The 18,902-nt window shown below is 51.7% G+C and overlaps 1 protein-coding gene across 1 annotated transcript; it reads left to right on the top strand.

Moving 5' to 3' along the window:
• Nucleotides 1-4,753: 4,753 nt before the first annotated feature.
• Nucleotides 4,754-18,018, top strand: Actr1b (actin related protein 1B). The gene is made up of 11 exons (XM_028865667.2): nucleotides 4,754-4,942; nucleotides 6,658-6,722; nucleotides 8,007-8,082; nucleotides 14,373-14,498; nucleotides 14,751-14,875; nucleotides 15,040-15,256; nucleotides 15,377-15,469; nucleotides 15,567-15,741; nucleotides 16,551-16,612; nucleotides 16,798-16,838; nucleotides 17,004-18,018. Exons 1-11 carry the CDS (start codon nucleotides 4,895-4,897, stop codon nucleotides 17,104-17,106), a joined length of 1,131 nt encoding a protein of 376 aa, XP_028721500.1. The 5' UTR covers nucleotides 4,754-4,894; the 3' UTR covers nucleotides 17,107-18,018.
• Nucleotides 18,019-18,902: the final 884 nt, after the last annotated feature.

Below are 18,902 nucleotides of genomic sequence, written 5' to 3'. Positions count from 1 at the left end.
TTTTTTTGTTTTTGCCAGTCATGCTGGTTCCATCCTAGGTCTCTGGGCTACCCAGCCTCTGGTTCCTGGCCATCCCAACAGCGGCAGGGGTGGGCTGACATTGCCTGGATGTTTTTTAAAGAAACTGAGGTCACAAGACTCTCTTGTCTTATTTTCTTGGAGTTTTCTCAAAATTCCCCTTGCCTGACTCCATCCTGGGATCATGTTTGGACAGGGTTTCTCTGTGTAGCCCTGGCTGTCCTGGATCTTACTCTGTAAACCAGGCTGGCCTCTACTTCAGAGACCAACCTGCCTCTGCCTCCTAAATGCTGGGATTAAAGGTGTGCGTCCCCATGCACAGCTGACTGATTCTTCATAGTAAGTAATATATGTTCTGTTTCATTTTTTCTGTTCGAATAGTTTCAGTAATTATTTAAAAATAATTCAATTATATATTGGAAATTTTAAGTTAAAGATGATTATAAATGTGTGTGTGTGCGGTGAGCACATTTGTATGCAGGTTCACGTGCGTGGGTGAGTTTATGAACATCATGAGTGTGGAAGCCCAAAGTTGATGCTGGATGTCTTCTTCAATCATTCTCCATTTTACTTATAGAGAGACAGTGTCTCTTACTGAACCTAGAGTTGGTAGATTCTGGCTAACCTTGCTAGCCAGCTTGCCTTAGGGATCTCCTGCTCTGCCTCCTAATTACATGCTGGGCCTGCAGCAAGCCTGTTGGGCTTTTACATGGATCCTAAGGGATCAGAACTCTGATCCTCAAGCGTGTGTAGCAAACACTTCACCCACCCATCCATTTCCGCTCCCCCCAGTTTGGGTAAGTTACAAAAAAAATTCTTTACCCTACATTAGAAATGTTGAAAATGGGTCCAGGTAGACAGAACAAACACTCTTGGGTGGGAAAGACCTGGAAATGAATTTGGGTGGGACTGCAGCCCAGGCAGGGGCTGAGCATGGCTGAGACTGTCGTTTGCCATAAGATTTTACACAATCCTGTGCTCTGTTTTGTTTACATGTATTTTTTTTATTTGGTGTGTGGTGTGTGTGTGTGTGTTGCATGTCACAGTGCATATGTGGAGGCCTGCTGTGGGATGGCCTTTCTGTATGCTGTGAATATGTGTTGTTATGATTGGTTAATAAAGAAGCCTATGGTGAGTTAGGTTATAGCCAGAAAGGAAATCCAAGAGAGGGACAGGAAGAAGAAAGGCAGAGGCGGGAGAGACGCCAGCCTGCCACCCAAAGAACAACATGCCAGCAGGCCAGTAAAGCCACGGAATACGTGGCAAAACACAGATGAATCAAAAGGGGTTATTTTAAGATATAAGAGTCAGCTAGCAAGAGGCCTGCCCGAGGCCATACAGTTTGTAAATAATATCAAGCCTCTGAGTGATTATTTTATAAGTGGCAGAGGGACCCGAGGGAGGACCAGATGTACTCGGAACCAGAGAAACTTCTGGCTACAGAAGCCAGAGGTCAACTTGCAGGAGTCATTTCTTACGCTCCCCCATGTAGAGAGCCCAGGGTTTTATTGGCCTAGACTCTGGCCGTCAGGCTTGGCAGCAAGCACCATTACAGCACCAAACCATCTTGCTGGTCCAATTCTGTGGCCTGTTAGAAACCAAAACAAGAGGTGGACTGGCTGAAAAGTCTAGATACATAGCTCACCACCACCACCCACCACCACCACCCCACCCCGCCACAGCCTTTGACCATCACTCATTCTGCAACTTTCTGTTTTCCCTATCTGAAATCTGAAGCAAATCTACCCTTCCTGTTTGATCATGCTGTGTGAACCCCAAGACTGGAGGAACCTGCTTCTAGCTGTGGTGTGGCTCAGCTCTAGCACACACTTTTAATCCAAGAGCTTTCTGCTTGAATATTGTAAACAGGATTCAATAAAATCCTGTTTGCAAGCAACCTGTTGACAGGAAAAAGCCATAGAGAGTGGAGGTAGTCATGAGGACGAAGAGATAGGTGCACAGGAAGTAGAAGAGGTGGGGGAGGGGGACAGACATGTGCTGTCTGAGCTAACAGGTTTTCACCCCAGCATCTGGCTCCCGAGTCTTTAATGATAAACTACAACAGTAGAGCCTCAGTTAAAAACAACACCTTCCCCCTTGCTCTGGCCAACATCCAAGATTTCATCCTACGTGCCTCTCTATCTCACTCCATCCCTACCCCAAGCCAAGCTCTAAGAAAATCTTCTAAGCTTTCACACACATCCTGAAATCTGACACCTTCCCCAACCTCCCCAGTGCAAGCCAGGCCTGTATAACTTCATCTTTCCGCTGGTGACATGTGGAACCGCTGAAGTCCATTATGCTTGGCCATTATGGAGTCCCAACCAGTCCTATCCCCAAAACCTTCCCCACCTCCTCTCCCTCTTCACCTGCTTCTCTCTTAGCTCCTTGTATCACCCAAGAAGGAGACTGAGGACTGTTGTGCTGCTGGACATGAGTGTTTGTGTATCTTTCCAGTTACCTTTGTGTTCTCAAACTGCTACCGGATTTCTCTCATTTCCAGGCAGACTTCCCTGGGATCCAGGCACCAGGAGGAAGCGTCTACTTTTTCTCTGGGATGTGTGTGTTTGGCTTGGTTTAGTCTGAGACAGGGTCTTGTTTTGTTATCCAGGCTGACCACAAATTCCTGGGCTCAAAGTGATCCTGTTGCCTCAGCCCCCTCAGAGACTGCAGGCAAACACCACTGTACCTAGGTTAAAGAAACACAAACCAACTACGTTTACACAAGTCACCTGGGCATAGAGTGGGAGTCAGCAAACCTTATACAGCATGTTCTTCTTAGTAGTCAATGCTACTGTCCATTAAAAATGCAAACACTCTTGGAAAAAAAGAGTCAATGAAATCCAAAGCTGTTGTTTTGAGGGAAAAAAATCATTACAATAGTAAAGCCTCTGGCCCAGTGATTCTCAGACTTCCTAATGCTTCGACCTTTTAATACAGTTCCTCATGTCGTGGTGACCTCCAACCATAAAATTATTTTCATTGCTACTTCATAACTGTAATTTTGCTATTGTTATGAACCATAATGGAAATATCTGTGTTTTCCAATGGTCTTAGGTGACCCCTGTGAAAGGGTCATTGACCCCAAAGGGGTCGCTTGAAAACCATTGCTCTAGCCAGCCTGATCAGGAGAAAAGACAAAGGAATGCATTATGGGTGTCAAGAACAAGAGAGGAAACATCTCTACAGACCCTGAAAAAAGAAAAAAACAAACATGGGTACATTATGGACAATTTTTTGCCAGTTTAATTTACCGAAAGTAGACAGATTCTATGGCAGAAAGTAACAAAGCTCAAATCAAGAAGATATAGCAAGACTGTGAGTGTGTCTCAGTGGTAGAGAACTCGCCTAGTTACAGGTTCCATGTGCAGCACCCCAAACGGAAAGAGAAGAAGAAAGAGGAGGATGGGAGGAGGAATCCTCCGCCACTGGAACTATTCTGTATCTCTTTTAAAGAAATTTAACTTGTGTTATAATCTTCCCACAAAGAGAACTCAAAATCGAGGTAACTTCATCAGTGAACTCTCCCAACCCAAGAGATAGAGCCTCTCCTAAGATGATTTTCTCAGATGTTGTCACATTAACAAAACACTGTCACCACAAGACATCAGTGTTATTGACTGATGGATCAATGAAACAGAAGGTTCAGAGAAAATATCATTTATTGACAAAAGTACCAAGGCAGTTCAATGAAGATTATATATATATTATAAATTATTATACACAATATAAATATATTAACATAAATTATATATAAGTTTTTGGAAACAGGATCTCACTATGTAGCTTCTGCTGACCTCTGGAATTCAGAGACTGGTCTGCCTCTGCCTTTCTATTGTTAAAATTAAAGACATGCGCCACCACACACAGCTTCTCTCCCCCTATTCTTTTTTAACTTTTTTTTTCCCGAGTATGTGCTTGTGGTTGTACATGCATATTCCACAGTGCACTTGTAGCATTCAGAGGTCAAGTTGTGGAAGAAAAGCTGGTTCTCTCTTACCATTTGGGTCTCCGGGATCAAACCTCAGGTCGTCAGCCCTAGTGCTAAGCACCTTTACCTGCTAGGCCATCTCATCACCAGAAGCATATTATTTTCAACAGTAATACTGGAATAATTTGATGGCTGGTGAAAAAATAGGAGTTCCGAGGCTTACCTGATACATGTACAAAAACTCAAAATTAAACACAGGCCCAATGTAAGTTAAATGTATAATACTTCTATAATAAAATACAATGGAAATTATCATTCACCTAAGGTTTAAGTTTTATTAAATTCAAAACTATCTGTTGCTACGTATGGCAGCGCGTGCCTGTAATTCCAGCCCTTGTGAGGCAGGAGGATCCCAAGTGCGAGGCCAGCCAGGGCTTCACAGGGCTTCTCTAAAAATCAAAACATGAATAAATCTGATTTGACTCTTCCGTTGAAATATTCAGGTCTGTCTCCCTACGAGAAGGAGTGCTCACGGATGTCGCATTAAAGACAGGTCTCCCGTAGGCGAGACTTCCCGACTGCAACGGACCCACCACCTTCTTTCCAATACCTGCGTCCCCTTTAAGAACCCAGCCATGACATCATCGCACCGACGCCGCGCAGCCTACCTTGGCAACGCCCGGCTGTCCTTCCGGGCAGCCTCAATTGGCTAGCCAGCTCCAGGAGGCCCCGCCCCCTCCCGTCGGCAGTCCGCCCCGGCGCTCCCCGTCAATCAGGCCGGTCGGCAGCTGTGATTGGCCGCGGGCCGGGTCCGCGTAGGCAGCGCGCTGGGGAGGGGCGCGGCGCCCCATCTCGAGTCGCGGCCGTCCGGGTCCTCCCGCGCGCCCTGTAGCCCGCCGGTCCTCCTGCAGCCCGCCTGCTGGGCAGGGCCGGCTCGGCCCGGCCATGGAGTCCTACGACATCATCGCCAACCAGCCCGTGGTCATCGACAACGTGAGTCCGGCCGCGGGGTTGGGGGGAGGGCTGTGTCCCGCCCCGGGGTCGCACGCGGCGCCGCGCAGTGGCCGGCGCTGGTGGGGCCAGCTGTGCGCGGGGCCAGCTGGGGGCCTGGGGACCACTTCCCTCGGAGCCCGGGATGTGCGGGACAGCTGGACATAGCCAGGCGGTCCTTGATGCCCTAGGCCGGTGGACGCATCTGTCTTGGGTGGAAGCGCTGGGCAAGTTTCGACCCCCCGGTCCTTTGCTTATTATGGTCAGCTCTGGATGCCTGATGTAGGTCGGCTGACATTTGACCTTTGCACACTGCTGGCCTCATCTTTTGGAGGGCCCGGTGGTCTTTACAACACTTCCCAAGGGGCTGCACCCAGAGGCAAACACTGCAAGTTAATTTCTACCAGCCAAGTACCCACCACCACTTGGCAGCCTCTTTGCGGCTTTGACGCCCCCTCTCTTTAAATGGAGGGTGCAGGACCACTTTTCCCAGGACGGAGCAGCAGCAGTTTGGGGTAGTTGTTTGCAAGCCTGAAAGGAAAGAGGTCCCGCTTCCCGAGGCTTTGTCTTCCAGCGCCTGGGTTCTGCTTGCCTTCGGCTGCCCTGGGAGATGCCTAGCCTCAGAACCCTTGCCATAGCTTCTCTGTGGCTGTGCCTAGATGATGCCTCTGGTGTGTAGGCCTTGGAGTTTTTGACAGTGACACACTTCTGCTCTTTCTGGGAGCTGACTCCTTCCCACGTGACCCCCTGATGGAGTCCCTTTGTGGCTGCCTTTTTTTGGAGCACCCATGTGGACTCCCTTAAATCATAACAAGATGTTTATCATGGAGGCTAGTCCTGGACTTGGGAATGTGCTTGTCTGAACCGTGCTCCGGCAAGCTGCAGTGTACATCAGGCTACTTCCCTTCTTGGTGGCCAGCAAGCTTATGCACTTAGAGACACCCACTTGGTTCCTTTGGGGCTTGCAGACCCTCTCCTGTAACTTGGACTTGTTTGTTTCTGCTCTGCACGCCTAGAGGGTTGTGATGGAGATTGGTGGGCAAAGGGTGTGAGAAAGTGATTCCTTTACTGAGTGGAAGGCTTGCCGGGTTCTTGTTGAAATCCTAGGTCCAGCATCCAAGCTGGAGCAGGGCCACAGCAGTCTCTTCTCTTATTCCCCAGGAAAGGTACTTGAGAAAGGCACCAGTCTTTCCACACACCAAGTGGTCTCCCTGGTGGGCCCAATATTTGGTCTGTTTCTGCTGCTGACGAAAGGGACTCCTGGATGACACTGAGGGGTAGCATCTAGCTATCTTTGGAGTGGAGCTGTGTTCCTCCCACAGTAACTAGCCATAGCATGCACAGAGGAGGCTGTGTGTAATGGTTTCTCTCTCCTCACTGATACCCTTCTGGTGCGGGGATTGTTGGTAACGGGGTTAACCTGTGCACTGTAGAATATTGAGCGGCAACCCTGACTTCCTCACGCTAGATGCCCCTAACAGCCCCTCTCATCTCCCCTTTGAGTTTCCAGACCCAGCCAAATAAAAATCTCCAGGGCAGGAAATGCAGCATCACTCCCAGTTTTGAGCTACTAGTGCTTGTGAACGATCTCGTCCTCTAAGTGGGGTCTCTGGTTTCCTCCCTGCCCAGCTTTGGTGGGGCTGCCCGCTCTCTCCACTTGGAGACACTGACTGCATCTGGAGCCGAGGGCAGGAGCTAAACATTGCTTTTCCTTGCAGGGTTCCGGGGTGATCAAGGCTGGTTTTGCGGGAGACCAGATTCCTAAGTACTGTTTCCCAAACTAGTAAGTGTTGCTGGGGCAGCCGCCTCCCCTGGCCGCCCTTATTTGCTTTGGGGAAGAACATGGGCCCTGTGGCCACAGCTCTCTTTGAGGGCGGCTGCCCCTCCACCTGTAAGAGGAAACACCAGATTGGTGGGATTAACCTGAGCTCTGGGAGAGTTCTGTGCTGGGTTTCCTCTCCAGAGCCTCTTACCTTTGTTCCTGGCTGAGCCAGAGAGGAGGAGAAGCAGCCGGCATTGCCCTGGGGATGGGGTGTGGTGGTGGCTATAGCAGGAATAAAAGGGACCTCTCTCCAGGGAAAGAGCTAAACTCCCACAGAGAGTCGGGGGGAGGATACACAGCCACCCCTGCCTCCCTGGAAAGGTTTTTCTGGTTATTACGGGTTTGGGTGCAGCGGCTTGAACCCCTAGCCTCTCGAAAGCTGAGCGTACATTCTGAGCTATACCCCCCCCCAGCCCCCAGAAATGTTTTCATCAGGACTTATTTATGTTTAGCATGTAGGAAATGTTCTGTCTAGCCTTCTCCACACACCCCAGGTGGTGCTGGTGGTGGCAGGAATACCAGAGTGGTACCGTCCTAGAGATCCTGGAGTGCCTGGGCCCTGCCTGCCCCCTGGGAAGTTTCTCTCGGGAGCCTCTCAGAGCTTGAAGGATGTGTCAGTGGCCTACAGATCAGAGGTGGACCCTGAAGTCCCCTGGGGTGGCTCTAAGAACTACAGGCCTGTCTAGGGACAAGGCCAGCCTGGGCGTGCTGAGGGTGCATGGAAGGGCTTCTTCAGCTTTCCATCTAGCACTCTGGGTGGGTGTCAGGGAAGGCTGTTTGTTGGTGGTTCGTGGGGAATGTGGGTCACGATCTGGAATGGCGGCTCATCCGATACATGCTTGCCAAGAACTGAAACTCTGTTGTGGAAGCCATGGCAATGGGGAGGGACAGTGGTCACCACTCGGTTCTAGGGTTGTCCTCCATCTATTAGCAGATGAGAGGGTGGCTACAGAAGACTCATCCCTTGCTAGATAGAGCCTGGCCACGCAGGGATCCTGTCGTTCACACTCAGCCCTCCCTGGAGAGAGACCCATTCCTTCAAACCCCAAACTGCTTGTGCTTCTAAAACCAATGCTGCTGCTCCCCCCCCCCTTCCCTTAAGTCGAGGGTCTGACCTTTGCCCTGAGCCGCTTCCCAGCACTTAGACTGGCCACCCTCTAGAGCTTTGCGGTTGGGCTACAGTTTTCCTGGATGCAGGTTCAGCCATGCACCTGCCCAGCTCACTGACCTTCTGTGTCCTTGCAGTGTCGGACGGCCCAAGCACATGCGGGTCATGGCCGGAGCCCTGGAGGGGGACCTTTTCATCGGACCGAAGGCAGAGGTAACTAGCCCTCCGTTGAATTCCTCGGTCACGGGAGAGCTGGCTGCTGGTCAGAGCAACCTGTTCTAGGGTTTCTGCGCCTTTTTGCCGCCCCCCTCCCATTTCGGTTGTTTAGTGCTGTGTATGTGGCAAGGCAACCCCCCTTCTGTGAGATGCAAACAAAAATGTCCCTCCTGAGGAACATGCTTGGGCCTCCTGTCCTCATTCAGAAGCTGTTTAGAAATTATAGGAGAAAGAAGTGATTACGATCACAAGCGTGTGATCACAGCACTCGGGAGGGGTGGAGGCAGGAGGATCAGAAGTTCAAAGTCATCTTCAGCTACCCCCAAAAGTGACTGAAGAATTAGAATCACCTAGATTGGATGGACCTGATCCCCGCTCTGAGGAGGGCTGGGGCCATTTCTTACTCATGCTAGGCTGGCATACCTGGGGACTCCATGGCCACATCAGACTCTGAGAGAGCCAATACAGGGCGTGAGGGAAGAGCCAGCCCTGCATGGGCAGGAGTCAGGTAGGCCCCCGGGAATGCAGGAGCAGCCCTAGGCCTGAAATGGGGAGGCCTGAGTAGAAGGGCAGATGAGCGGCTCCTGGGAGGTGAGTACCAGCCACTGTTGTAAGAGAAGCTTGTGTCCACTAGAGGGGTAGCTGTGAGCAGGTGGAGGTGGTGTATCCTATAGGAGATAGACGAGGGCTGATTAGAGAGCTGGGCCAAGAGGCCAGAGTCCCAGCTGTACTCTGGAAGAATGATGGGCCCAGGTGGCCTAGGAGGGACCGTGTTGACAGGAGGAACACTGGCTGGATGGTGATGGACTGCTGCAGATGGATGCTGATGAGGGCGCGGGGAGACACTGTAGACAGTTTAGGCAGTGAGTGAGGAAGCACATTCATGGGGTAAGAGGATGGCGGGCTGTGGGATGGGCACATTTCCAGAATTCTTTCCCTGGGTAGACGTAAACAGTGAGTCTTTAGAAGGCCCCAGTGAGAAACCAGACAAGGAGTCTACTGACGTTCACCCTGGGGAACCAGAGACTTTTTTGATGGGTGTGAGTGAGAGGCTAGTGTGGGAGCAAGGGGAACCCACAGCAGTGTTCACTCTTCATGATCCCTCCCCAGCCTGTATACGCCAGCCCCTCTCAAGGCCCTGAGACCATGCGCAGTTAGGGCAGAACTGCCTGTGAATGCCTGGGAGGTACGGGAGGGAGAACTCTCAGGTGAGGGTCCAGTGACCCTCCCGCCGCCTCTCTGAGGGAACCTCAGCAGGCCTGCTCAAAAGGTTTCTTGCAAGCAGGTACAGCTGACCTGATAAAAAATGGCTCCTCTTTTGCTTGGAGTATTTATTGTGTTCTGTAACACTACCTCTTCCTTCAGCTCTTAGAGTCTTTCCACACACATACACACACACTCTGTAGCTAGAGTTTTCCTGCCTTGCCCACAGTCAGGACAAATCTTTGTCACCTGCCAGTCCCACAGCCGCTCAGACCCAACCAAGTAAACACAGAGACTTAAATTGCTTACAAACTGTATGGCCGTGGCAGGCTTCTTGCTAACTGTTCTTATAGCTTAAATTAATCCATTTCCATAAATCTATACCTTGCCACATGGTTGGTGGCTTACCGGAGTCTTCACATGCTGCTGGTCATGGCTGCGGCTGGCAGTGTCTCTCTGCCTCAGCCTTCCGCTTCCCAGAATTCTCCTCTCTCCTTCTCACCTACTTCCTGCCTGGCCACTGGCCAATCAGTGTTTTATTTATTGACCAATCAGAGCAACAGATTTGACATACAGACCATCCCACAGCACCCTCCCTTCAGCAATGTCCCCTGAGCCTTGGAAGGGTGACAGGCTATTCTCCAACTTCAGCGGAGTACCAAGCCCTCATGTCGCCTTGACCCTCTCTCCATGTCCATAGTCTTGGTGGTATTCCTTCTGCAAAACACAAGTTAAAAAAAAAAAAATAGGAAAAGGGAAACAGGAAAACATCCCAGGGAAGCGGACAGCAGTAAGACCCTAAGTGCGCAGACAGATACTCGGAAGGCACATCACATTCATGTGACAAAGTCATTGCAGTTGTTAGGGCCTGTGACTTTCCCCAACCATGGCACATTTCTGTCTGAGCTCAGAGTACCAGATGTAAATTCCTGTCTCCCGAGCAGGCCTTAAGCTAGTCAGAAAGTTGGTTGTATCCATAACGTTCATGCCATCATTGCACTAACTGGCACATCTTGCCTGGCACTTGCATAGTGTAGCATGCCAGGTCCGCCACCAAGCAGAACTTTGGACCATAATTTTCTCCAGCAGCCTTCCTGGCACCTTTCAGCGCGATGAAAGTTAACCAGGGGCTGGGGAAACTTCAGCTTACTCTCAACTGGACCCTACCAAGTCCTGCAACTGAGGCATGCAGTGACTTCAGCCAGCAGGGTCTGACATCTGGTTTTGGCATACAACCAGCAGCATGACAGTAGCTTTTATTGTTTAGGGGGCTTCGAGGGCCTCCTCGGTCAACCCACTCCTAGCACCTGGAGTTAACATCAAGTCCTCCAGAAGTCTATTTCATACGCTCCCAAGGTATCTTGCATTCATTCTTTAACTTTTACATACAAGGGTTGTTGCAGAATCTCTTAGTTACCTTTGTGGGTGCCTTAGGGTTTCTGTTGCTGCGACCAAAAAGCAAGTTGGAAGAAAATGGTTTATTCAGCTCACACTTCCATATTGTTGTTCATCACTGAAGGAAGTCAGGACAAGAACTCGTACAGGGCACAAGAACCTCGAGGCAGAAGCTGATGCAGAGGCTGTGGAAGACTGCTGCTGACTGGCTTGTTCCCCATGGCCTGCTCAGCCTGCTTTCTTAACAGAACCCAGGACCACCAGCCCAGGAATGGCACCACCCACAATCGGCTGGGCCATCTCCCATCAATAACTAAGAAAATGCCTTACAGCTGGATCTTATGGAGGTATTTGCTCAATTGAGGCTCCCTCCTTTCAGATGACTCTAGCTTGTGTCAAGTTGACAGGAGAGACCAGCCAGCACAGTGGGTATCATCCATGCTTCACCCAACCACAAAGCCCCCGAGAATTTCATAGCTGTGTCTGGCCCTTGCCCCCTTCGTGACCTGGTTTCCTTCCCGTCCTTGCTCCCTTAGATGCATTGTTGAGTCTTTCAGATGAGTTTCCACATCCACAAAGCACTCAGGTTAGCATTGTGTCATCTGTATAATTAAACCTTTTTACCAGGGTTGCTCAGGATGACAGAGCAAGGTCCTAGGCCACCATCCCGTGACAAATAGTAGGGTTGTGAAGGTAACCTTGAAGTATTTTGAAAGTCCATTCCAGGCAGTATTAGTTTTCAAAAATCCCAAGCTGAGGAGATACTGAAGTAAAATATTAGGGAAGTCCAGTACTGCATCAAAAGACTCCATCCGTTTGTACCAGTTATATGGCTTCCTCATCCAGGGATACTTTAATGGGTCCTTGATGCAGTTTCCTATTCTTTCTTCCTTTCTTTTTTTAAAGACAGTGGGGTTTTGTTGTTATTGTTGTTTAATTTTATGTTCATTGGTGTTTTATTGGCGTGTATGTCTGTGTGTGGGTGTCAGATTCCCTGGAACTGGGGTTACAGACAGGTGTAAGCTGCCATGTGGATGCTGGGAATTGAACCCTGGTCCTCTGGAAGAAGTGTCAGTGCTCTTAACCACTGAGCCATCTCTCCAGCCCCAACATTTTCCTAGTCTTGATGAACTCTGTACAGCTCAGGTGGCTCAAGCTGATCAGACCTAAGGCCAAGGGCACAGTATTTTATACCCACCCACCTCCCAGTTGGCCACACCTTCTCGGCTTAGACTGCCGCATCCTTGGCTGCCATTCCAGTACCTCTACAGCCGGATGGTCCCTCTCCGTTTGCCACACCTGGAGGCTAAGAGGACTTCTGTTTGGGTGACTCATCTGTGTTCACCTCCAAGAGAAAAATATACACAGCATACCCAGGGGAGGAAGTTGCCCAACTCTGGTCAAACTTAATCCTTTTACCTGCACTGCTTAGCCATTTCCGTCACCTGAGACTCGTTATCTTTTATGTTCTTGGGTGCTACCAGGAACCAAGGAACACCTAGTTCCAGCACCCACGCAAGCCCAAATGGGTTGTTTTGTTGCTTGTTTGTTTGGGGGGGGGGGCAAATCGTGAAACAAGGTCTCTGTGACCCTGGCTGTCCTGGAATTGGCTATGTAAACCAGGCTGGCCTTAAACACACAGAGATCCACCTGTCTCTGTCTTCTGAGTGATGGAATTAAAGATGTGTGCCAAAACCACACCTGGTCCCAATAGTTGGCAAGCCAATAAATTCATACTTCAGCACGGGGTTTCCAGTCAACCCGTGCATGGTCCTCCCCTGCAGGTGTCCCTGGCTGCCTCATTAGGGAAGTGGCTGTTGTGATCTCTATCCCTGAAAAGCTTCCTCCACCAGCAGCTGGCATGGTGGGGCTCATGAACACCACTCAAGCCCTATCCCTGTCCCAAGATTCCTGCTAAGTCAACCTTCTTCTAAACCGCGGTTAATAGCATCCTGTCTCGCCTAGTGACTGGAGTGCCATGTGCCACCTCTCTCAGTTCTGCAACCATCACTCTTAACCAGTGCTTCCCACAGGTTCCAAGTTCCTGGATCTCAGGAAGAGCCCTTTAACGTAGATCTGAGTTGTGTGCTCTTTGGTCCCCCACCTGTACGCAGCAGCAAGCCAATGCCGCGATCTGTTTTTTTTTTTTTTGGTTTTTTTCGAGACAGGGTTTCTCTGTGTAGCTTTGCGCCTTTCCTGGAACTCACTTGGTAGCCCAGGCTGGCCTCGAACTCACAGAGATCCACCTGCCTCTGCCTCCCAAGTGCTGGGATTAAAGGCGTGCGCCACCACCGCCCGGCCTGCCACGATCTGTTTTTCCACCTTTCTTTCCAAGTCCAAGGCTACATGGAGGGTGCTAGCCATGTGTTCTTGCTTTGCAGTCCCCCCTCCACACAAGCCAGTTCCTTCTGGGCTTCAGTTGCTCATCTAATCACCCAGGACAGGGCACTGCGGCTGTTGCTACGAGGAAGGATACTCGAGCACACCACATGGGAAAGCAGACGCCCCTCCTCAGTGAGGCTTTGGCTGCCCGGCTCATCATCTGGAGCAAGAGCGATGCTGTTGCTTTTCCCAAACTAACTTTGTAGTTGGTTGGGATTTTTTTTTACTCTTTGTTCTTTTGGGGGCCCGCCACCCAACTCCCAAATAAATACACACAGAGGCTTATTCTTACTTATAAATGCCCGGCCTTGGCTTGGCTTATTTCTAGCCAGCTTTCCTTAAATTATCCCATCTTCCTTTTTGCCTCTGGGCTTTTTCCTTTTCTTACTTCTGTATATCTTGCTTTCACTCTTACTCCATGACTGACTGTGTGGCTGGGTGACTGGCCTCTCCTTGTTCTCTTGCTCCTCAATCCTTTTTTTCCCTCTCTTTTTCTCCTTGTATTTATTCTCTCTGCCTGCCAACCCCGCCTATCCTGTCTCCTGCCTCGCTGTTGGCTGTTTAGCTCTTTATTAGACCATCAGGTGTTTTAGACAGGCACAGTAACACAGCTTCACAGAGTTCAACAAATGCAACATAAAAGAATGCAGCACATCTTTGCATCATTAAAACAAACGTTCCACAGCATAAACGAATGTAACACATGTTAAAATAATAGTCCATAGCACAACTTTGTTTTTGTCGTATCCTGCTAACTACCAGACATGTTGGAAGAATTCCTTCCCAAGGAGACAGCATCTTTCTCCTCCTTCTAAGGTTCCTGCCATAAACCAAACTCCATCAGTTTACCCTGGGAAAACTGGTTTTTATTGGGCTTACTTACAGAGTGTGGATGAGGGGCTACTTAGAGGAGGACGAGGAACCCCTAAGCACCTGGAAAGTTTTCGCCCATCATGGTGGGGTCTCCCTTCAGTTAGCCTCCCCTAGCTTATGTACTCGGCACCTCTCCCAAGATCCTCGGGCCACATACAGTTAGGGCAGAGTGCACACAAATGACTGGGAGGAATCTTGGGTGAGGGTCCGGTGACCCCACCCTCTCTGAGGGAACTGACAGCCAGCAGGCACGGCTGGTCTGATGAAAATGGCTGCAGTTTGCTCAGAAGACTCTTCAGTAAGGCGTGTTGCCATCTTCTCCGGTCCTCAGCCATGTGAGGCCGGCTGAGCTCCGGGAGCCTGTGTGATACCCAGGGAGATAGCCAGCAGGCAGAGGCCGGAGGCACTATGTCCGCTTTCTCCCTGTCCTCCAGGAGCACCGGGGGCTGCTGACCATCCGCTACCCCATGGAGCACGGTGTGGTCCGAGACTGGAATGACATGGAGCGCATCTGGCAGTACGTCTACTCCAAGGACCAGTTGCAGACCTTCTCTGAGGAGGTGAGGTGGCTTCCCCTCCCTCCACACTCCCACTTTCCTGACTGCTCTTTCCCTGTCTGCACAGTGGTAGGACGTTTCCTGCTCTCTCGGTGTGCGCATGGGCACAGCCAGTGACAGCCAGAGTTGGTCAGGGCCGGCTCTCCACAGGGACAAGCGGCTGTCCAGTGGTGCTCTTAGCTCAGGAAAGAAAGCTCTGTTGGGGCCTCGCGTGTCTTTGTGTGTGTGTGTGTGTGACTCCCTTGTCTCTCATAGCATCCTGTTCTTCTAACGGAGGCCCCGCTGAACCCCAGTAAGAACCGGGAGAAGGCAGCGGAGGTGTTCTTTGAGACCTTCAATGTCCCTGCACTGTTCATCTCCATGCAGGCCGTGCTCAGCCTGTGAGTGCCCCAAGTCCTGACGTCCCCCGGGGGCACAGCCTCTTGATCCCCTCCATGCCTGTTTCTAGTGTAGTATAAATAATATCCCAGGGTCCCTTGCGGGGTTGAGGAGGAGGTCTTCCCACCCCAGTGGCTGAAGTAAAAGGATGCTGACCTGGTGGCAGGTACGCAACAGGACGCACAACGGGAGTGGTCTTAGACTCGGGGGACGGGGTCACCCACGCCGTCCCCATCTATGAGGGCTTTGCCATGCCACACTCCATCATGCGGGTAGACATTGCGGGCCGAGACGTCTCTCGATATTTGAGGCTGCTGCTGCGCAAGGAAGGGGCTGACTTCCACACCTCGGCTGAGTTTGAGGTTGTCCGGACCATCAAAGAGGTGATTAAGGGCCTGGGCATGTGGACATGGCTGGGGTTGGGGAGGCCAAGACGTGAGAGCAAGCCCTGGCCACAACTGTCCCTGCTGCAGTCAGCTTCAGCGTGTGCTCTGCCCATACAGCGAGCCTGCTACCTGTCCATCAACCCGCAGAAGGACGAAGCCCTGGAGACTGAGAAGGTGCAGTACACCCTTCCGGACGGCAGCACACTTGATGTAAGTGGGCAGGCCCGACGACGGTGGCTGGTAGCCGATGCTGACCTGGAGGAAAGGGACGGGCTGCTCTGGAGAACTTAAGTCGTCTTCTCCACAGGTGGGGCCTGCACGCTTCCGGGCCCCTGAGCTGCTGTTCCAGCCAGACCTGGTGGGGGATGAGAGTGAGGGCCTCCATGAAGTGCTGGCCTTCGCCATCCACAAGTCCGACATGGACCTTCGCCGGACACTGTTCTCCAATATTGTGCTCTCAGGGGGCTCAACACTCTTTAAAGGTACTGTTGGGGAGAAGCGGGGGGGGGGGGGGGGGGGGGGGGGGGGGGGGAGGCCAAAGGCCCAGGCAGCTAGCACCTCAGACCACTCGCTCTCTGGACCAGCAGTGTGCCACGTCCACCACCCTTTTGGCAGTACTCAGTGAACTGGACCTTGTGGTAGGGGAGATGTTTTTAGTTCGTTGTTTTTTTTTTTTTTTTTTTTTTTTTTTTTTTTTTTTTTGGTTTTTTTTTTTTTTTTGAGACAGGGTTTCTCTGTGTAGCTTTGCGCCTTTCCTGGAGCTCACTTGGTAACCCAGGCTGGCCTCGAACTCACAGAGATCCGCCTGGCTCTGCCTCCCGAGTGCTGGGATTAAAGGCGTGCGCCACCACGCCCGGCTAGTTCGTTGTTTTTTAAGAGACTCAATGTAGAATTAAATTATGCCAGGCATGGCGGCATATATCTGTCATTTCGGTACTCAGGAGGCTGAGGCAGGAAGATCATGGGTTCGCTGCCAAGCCTGGATTACATAGGATGAGACACTCTTTTTAAAAAAAAAGAAAGAAAAAGAAACCAAAATAACAACCAGGCTCTAAAATGAAGTCTTCCTTAGCTTGTGAGTAGACGGTGAGTTTGCCGTGGAGTGCCCAGTTGAGGCGTCTTCAGACAGGACGTAGGGTCAGTATGGCTTTAGGTTACATCTCATGTCAGTCTCTCAACAAGCTGTACCCACCAGGGTGCTGGCAGAGAGACAGCCACAGCTAGTGGTCTCAAGGCCGCCATGGCAAGGAGGTTGGCTGTGGTCCAGGCTTGGCCGTCCTTGTACCCGCAGGCTTTGGAGACAGGTTACTAAGTGAAGTAAAGAAGCTGGCCCCGAAGGACGTTAAAATCAAGGTGAGGCTGGAGACCTCTGGGGAGAGGGAGCTGGGTGGTGCTGGCCTTCGGGGAGAGGGGAACCCCTCCGAGCCCGTGTTCCTCATTCTCCACCCTGCCCTACTACTCAGGCCCTCGCTGCCTTGGGTTTGAGGGTGGTGGCTGTGTAGGGACAGGTGGGTTATACAGCCCTTTGCTCCTTCTAGATCTCAGCTCCTCAGGAACGGCTGTACTCCACATGGATCGGGTGAGATGGGGCTCAAGCAGAAGGGCTTCGGGAGAGACTTTGCACTGGCCAGGGGAAATGGATGGATTTCTTTCCCAAGTAAAAGGCTGGGAGTTCTGAGGACCCAGGGATGGCAGCTGGCCCAGCCCACAGGTACCAAAGACTATTGTCTCTCCGTCTTTACAGCGGCTCCATCCTCGCCTCCCTGGACACCTTCAAGAAGATGTGGGTATCCAAGAAGGAGTATGAAGAAGACGGCTCCCGTGCGATTCATCGCAAAACCTTCTAATGCCCAAGGAGGGTGGACATACTGGGAGAGAGGGAGGAAAGGGGAGCCAGAGCCCTTGACCCCTTTTGGTCTGGGTTCATGCTCTAGGCCTAGGGTCCCCTGCATGCCCAGACCCCGGAGCAGGTGGTGCTGCCATGCCCGCCTGCAGCCTCCCCTCCCCCTGTGCTCAGCATACACACACAGACACACAGAGAGTGACGGTTAGCCGCATGGATGGCAGTCCCAAGCTGGAGCATAGGAATTGGAGAGGCTGCCATCGAGTTGGTGTGGGTGACCCTCTCGGCAGGGCCACTCTGGCCTGTGGTTCCTTGCTCTGTTCTCGAAGCTCCAAGACCAGACATTCACATGCTCCATTTGTTCTGACAGGCTCCAGCTGGGGCTAGTGATCCCTGGATCACTGGAGTGGGCTGAGGGGCAGCCAGGAGCTCCCATTAGGGTGGTGAGGCACATTGGTGTGTTCCCTGCCAGTTTTCCTCTTCCTAGCTTGACAGGGCTGCCTGGACCCTTGGACACCCAGTTTTGCTGGGCAAATGTCCTAGATAGGACTGACCAGGGAACAGTCCTCCATTCCCAGTGAAGGAATGTGGCCAAGGGTCAGAACCTCAGAGCCATGGCAGCCACACCCTGTGGTCTGCCCCCCCACTCCCTTTCAAGGCACTACATTGATCTGCTGTTCCCCGCCTTTCCCTCGGTGCCCTGGACAGGAAGGGACGATGGTCTTTATTTGCTGAGGGAAAGCCACTTCCTCAGGAGTGAGACCCAAAGGGTGGGCACCTCACCTCCCTCAAGAAAGGTCTTCACCATGGCCAGGGCCCCACCTCCCTCTCCAGAGCTGAACAATAATTTAACACAGTTGCCTGAAAATGATTCTTTTTATAAATCATTATAGTAATAATTATGGACAAAGCCCAATGTGTGGCTCTGATTCTTGTGGCTTTGTGTGCTCTCGTTTGCTCACTCACCCTCGGGGACGTGGAGAGAAAGGACCAGAGGGAACTCAGCACGACACTGGCACAGCCCAGGAGGTTGAGGCCTCCGGTGGTTGGCAGGGCAACGGGACAAGTGAGAGCAGCGTCATTACCCTCTTGCCGTGACCTGCTAGGGGAGGCAGAGCCAGGCTGCCTTCCCTGCGTGTTCCTGGACAGGGCCGCCATGTGTGTGTCGCCTCTCACCCAGGCCTGCGGAGGCACACGGGGGTCAACAGTGACGCAGATTTAGCAGCCTAGGGCCGGATGAGAAGGCAGCCTAAGCATGGACGGTGCTGGACAGGAAGAACACAATCGTGGAGTCCTGCAGGCAGTGAGGGCTCAACAAGTCGGGGGTCTGTGCTTGTTAGTGTGTCAGCACGACACGGCTTTGATGGAGAACCAGAGGGCTTAGCCCCGAAAAGCATTCAGCTCAGAGGAGAAATAGCAGCCGTTTTGGAACAGGGTTTGGCTGACAGCGTGAGGGCGGAGCCAGTAGGTGGGGCGTGCAGGCTTGTTAGAGCCTGGGGCAGTCTGTGGTTAGGGAGATCCTTTGACGGTTGTTGGCGAGGAAGGTAAACCGGTCTGTGGCACAGTGACATAGACCAAAGAGGTCAGCTGGGCCGGCGTGTGGAGGGTGTGGAGGAGGTTGCTGAGCTGTGTGCTAGGTGACAGTTTCCACTCTGGAAGGATAGTGACCAGAGCCAAGTGTGGAAGGCTACAGGCCGAACCACTGACCGGGTGTGTGTGCAGGGATTCTGGGCGGCCGTACAGTCAAAGCATAGCATCAAAGCTTACACAGAAGCCTCCCCTGAGGGACCCTGCCAACCA

This window comes from Peromyscus leucopus, chromosome 16_21 (genome assembly GCF_004664715.2).
Source record: "Peromyscus leucopus breed LL Stock chromosome 16_21, UCI_PerLeu_2.1, whole genome shotgun sequence".
NCBI classification, from domain to species: domain Eukaryota; kingdom Metazoa; phylum Chordata; class Mammalia; order Rodentia; family Cricetidae; genus Peromyscus; species Peromyscus leucopus.
Note: the sequence above shows the minus strand (reverse complement) of the source record. Positions and strands in the feature narration are given on the sequence as shown.

Coding starts and splice junctions, on each gene's coding strand:
- Actr1b (XM_028865667.2), top strand. CDS start 4,895: ATGGAGTCCTACGACATCATCGCCAACCAGCCCGTGGTCATCGACAAC. Junction 8,083..14,372: donor TCATCGGACCGAAGGCAGAG/GTAACTAGCCCT, acceptor CCTGTCCTCCAG/GAGCACCGGGGGCTGCTGAC. Junction 15,470..15,566: donor CGGACGGCAGCACACTTGAT/GTAAGTGGGCAG, acceptor TCTTCTCCACAG/GTGGGGCCTGCACGCTTCCG.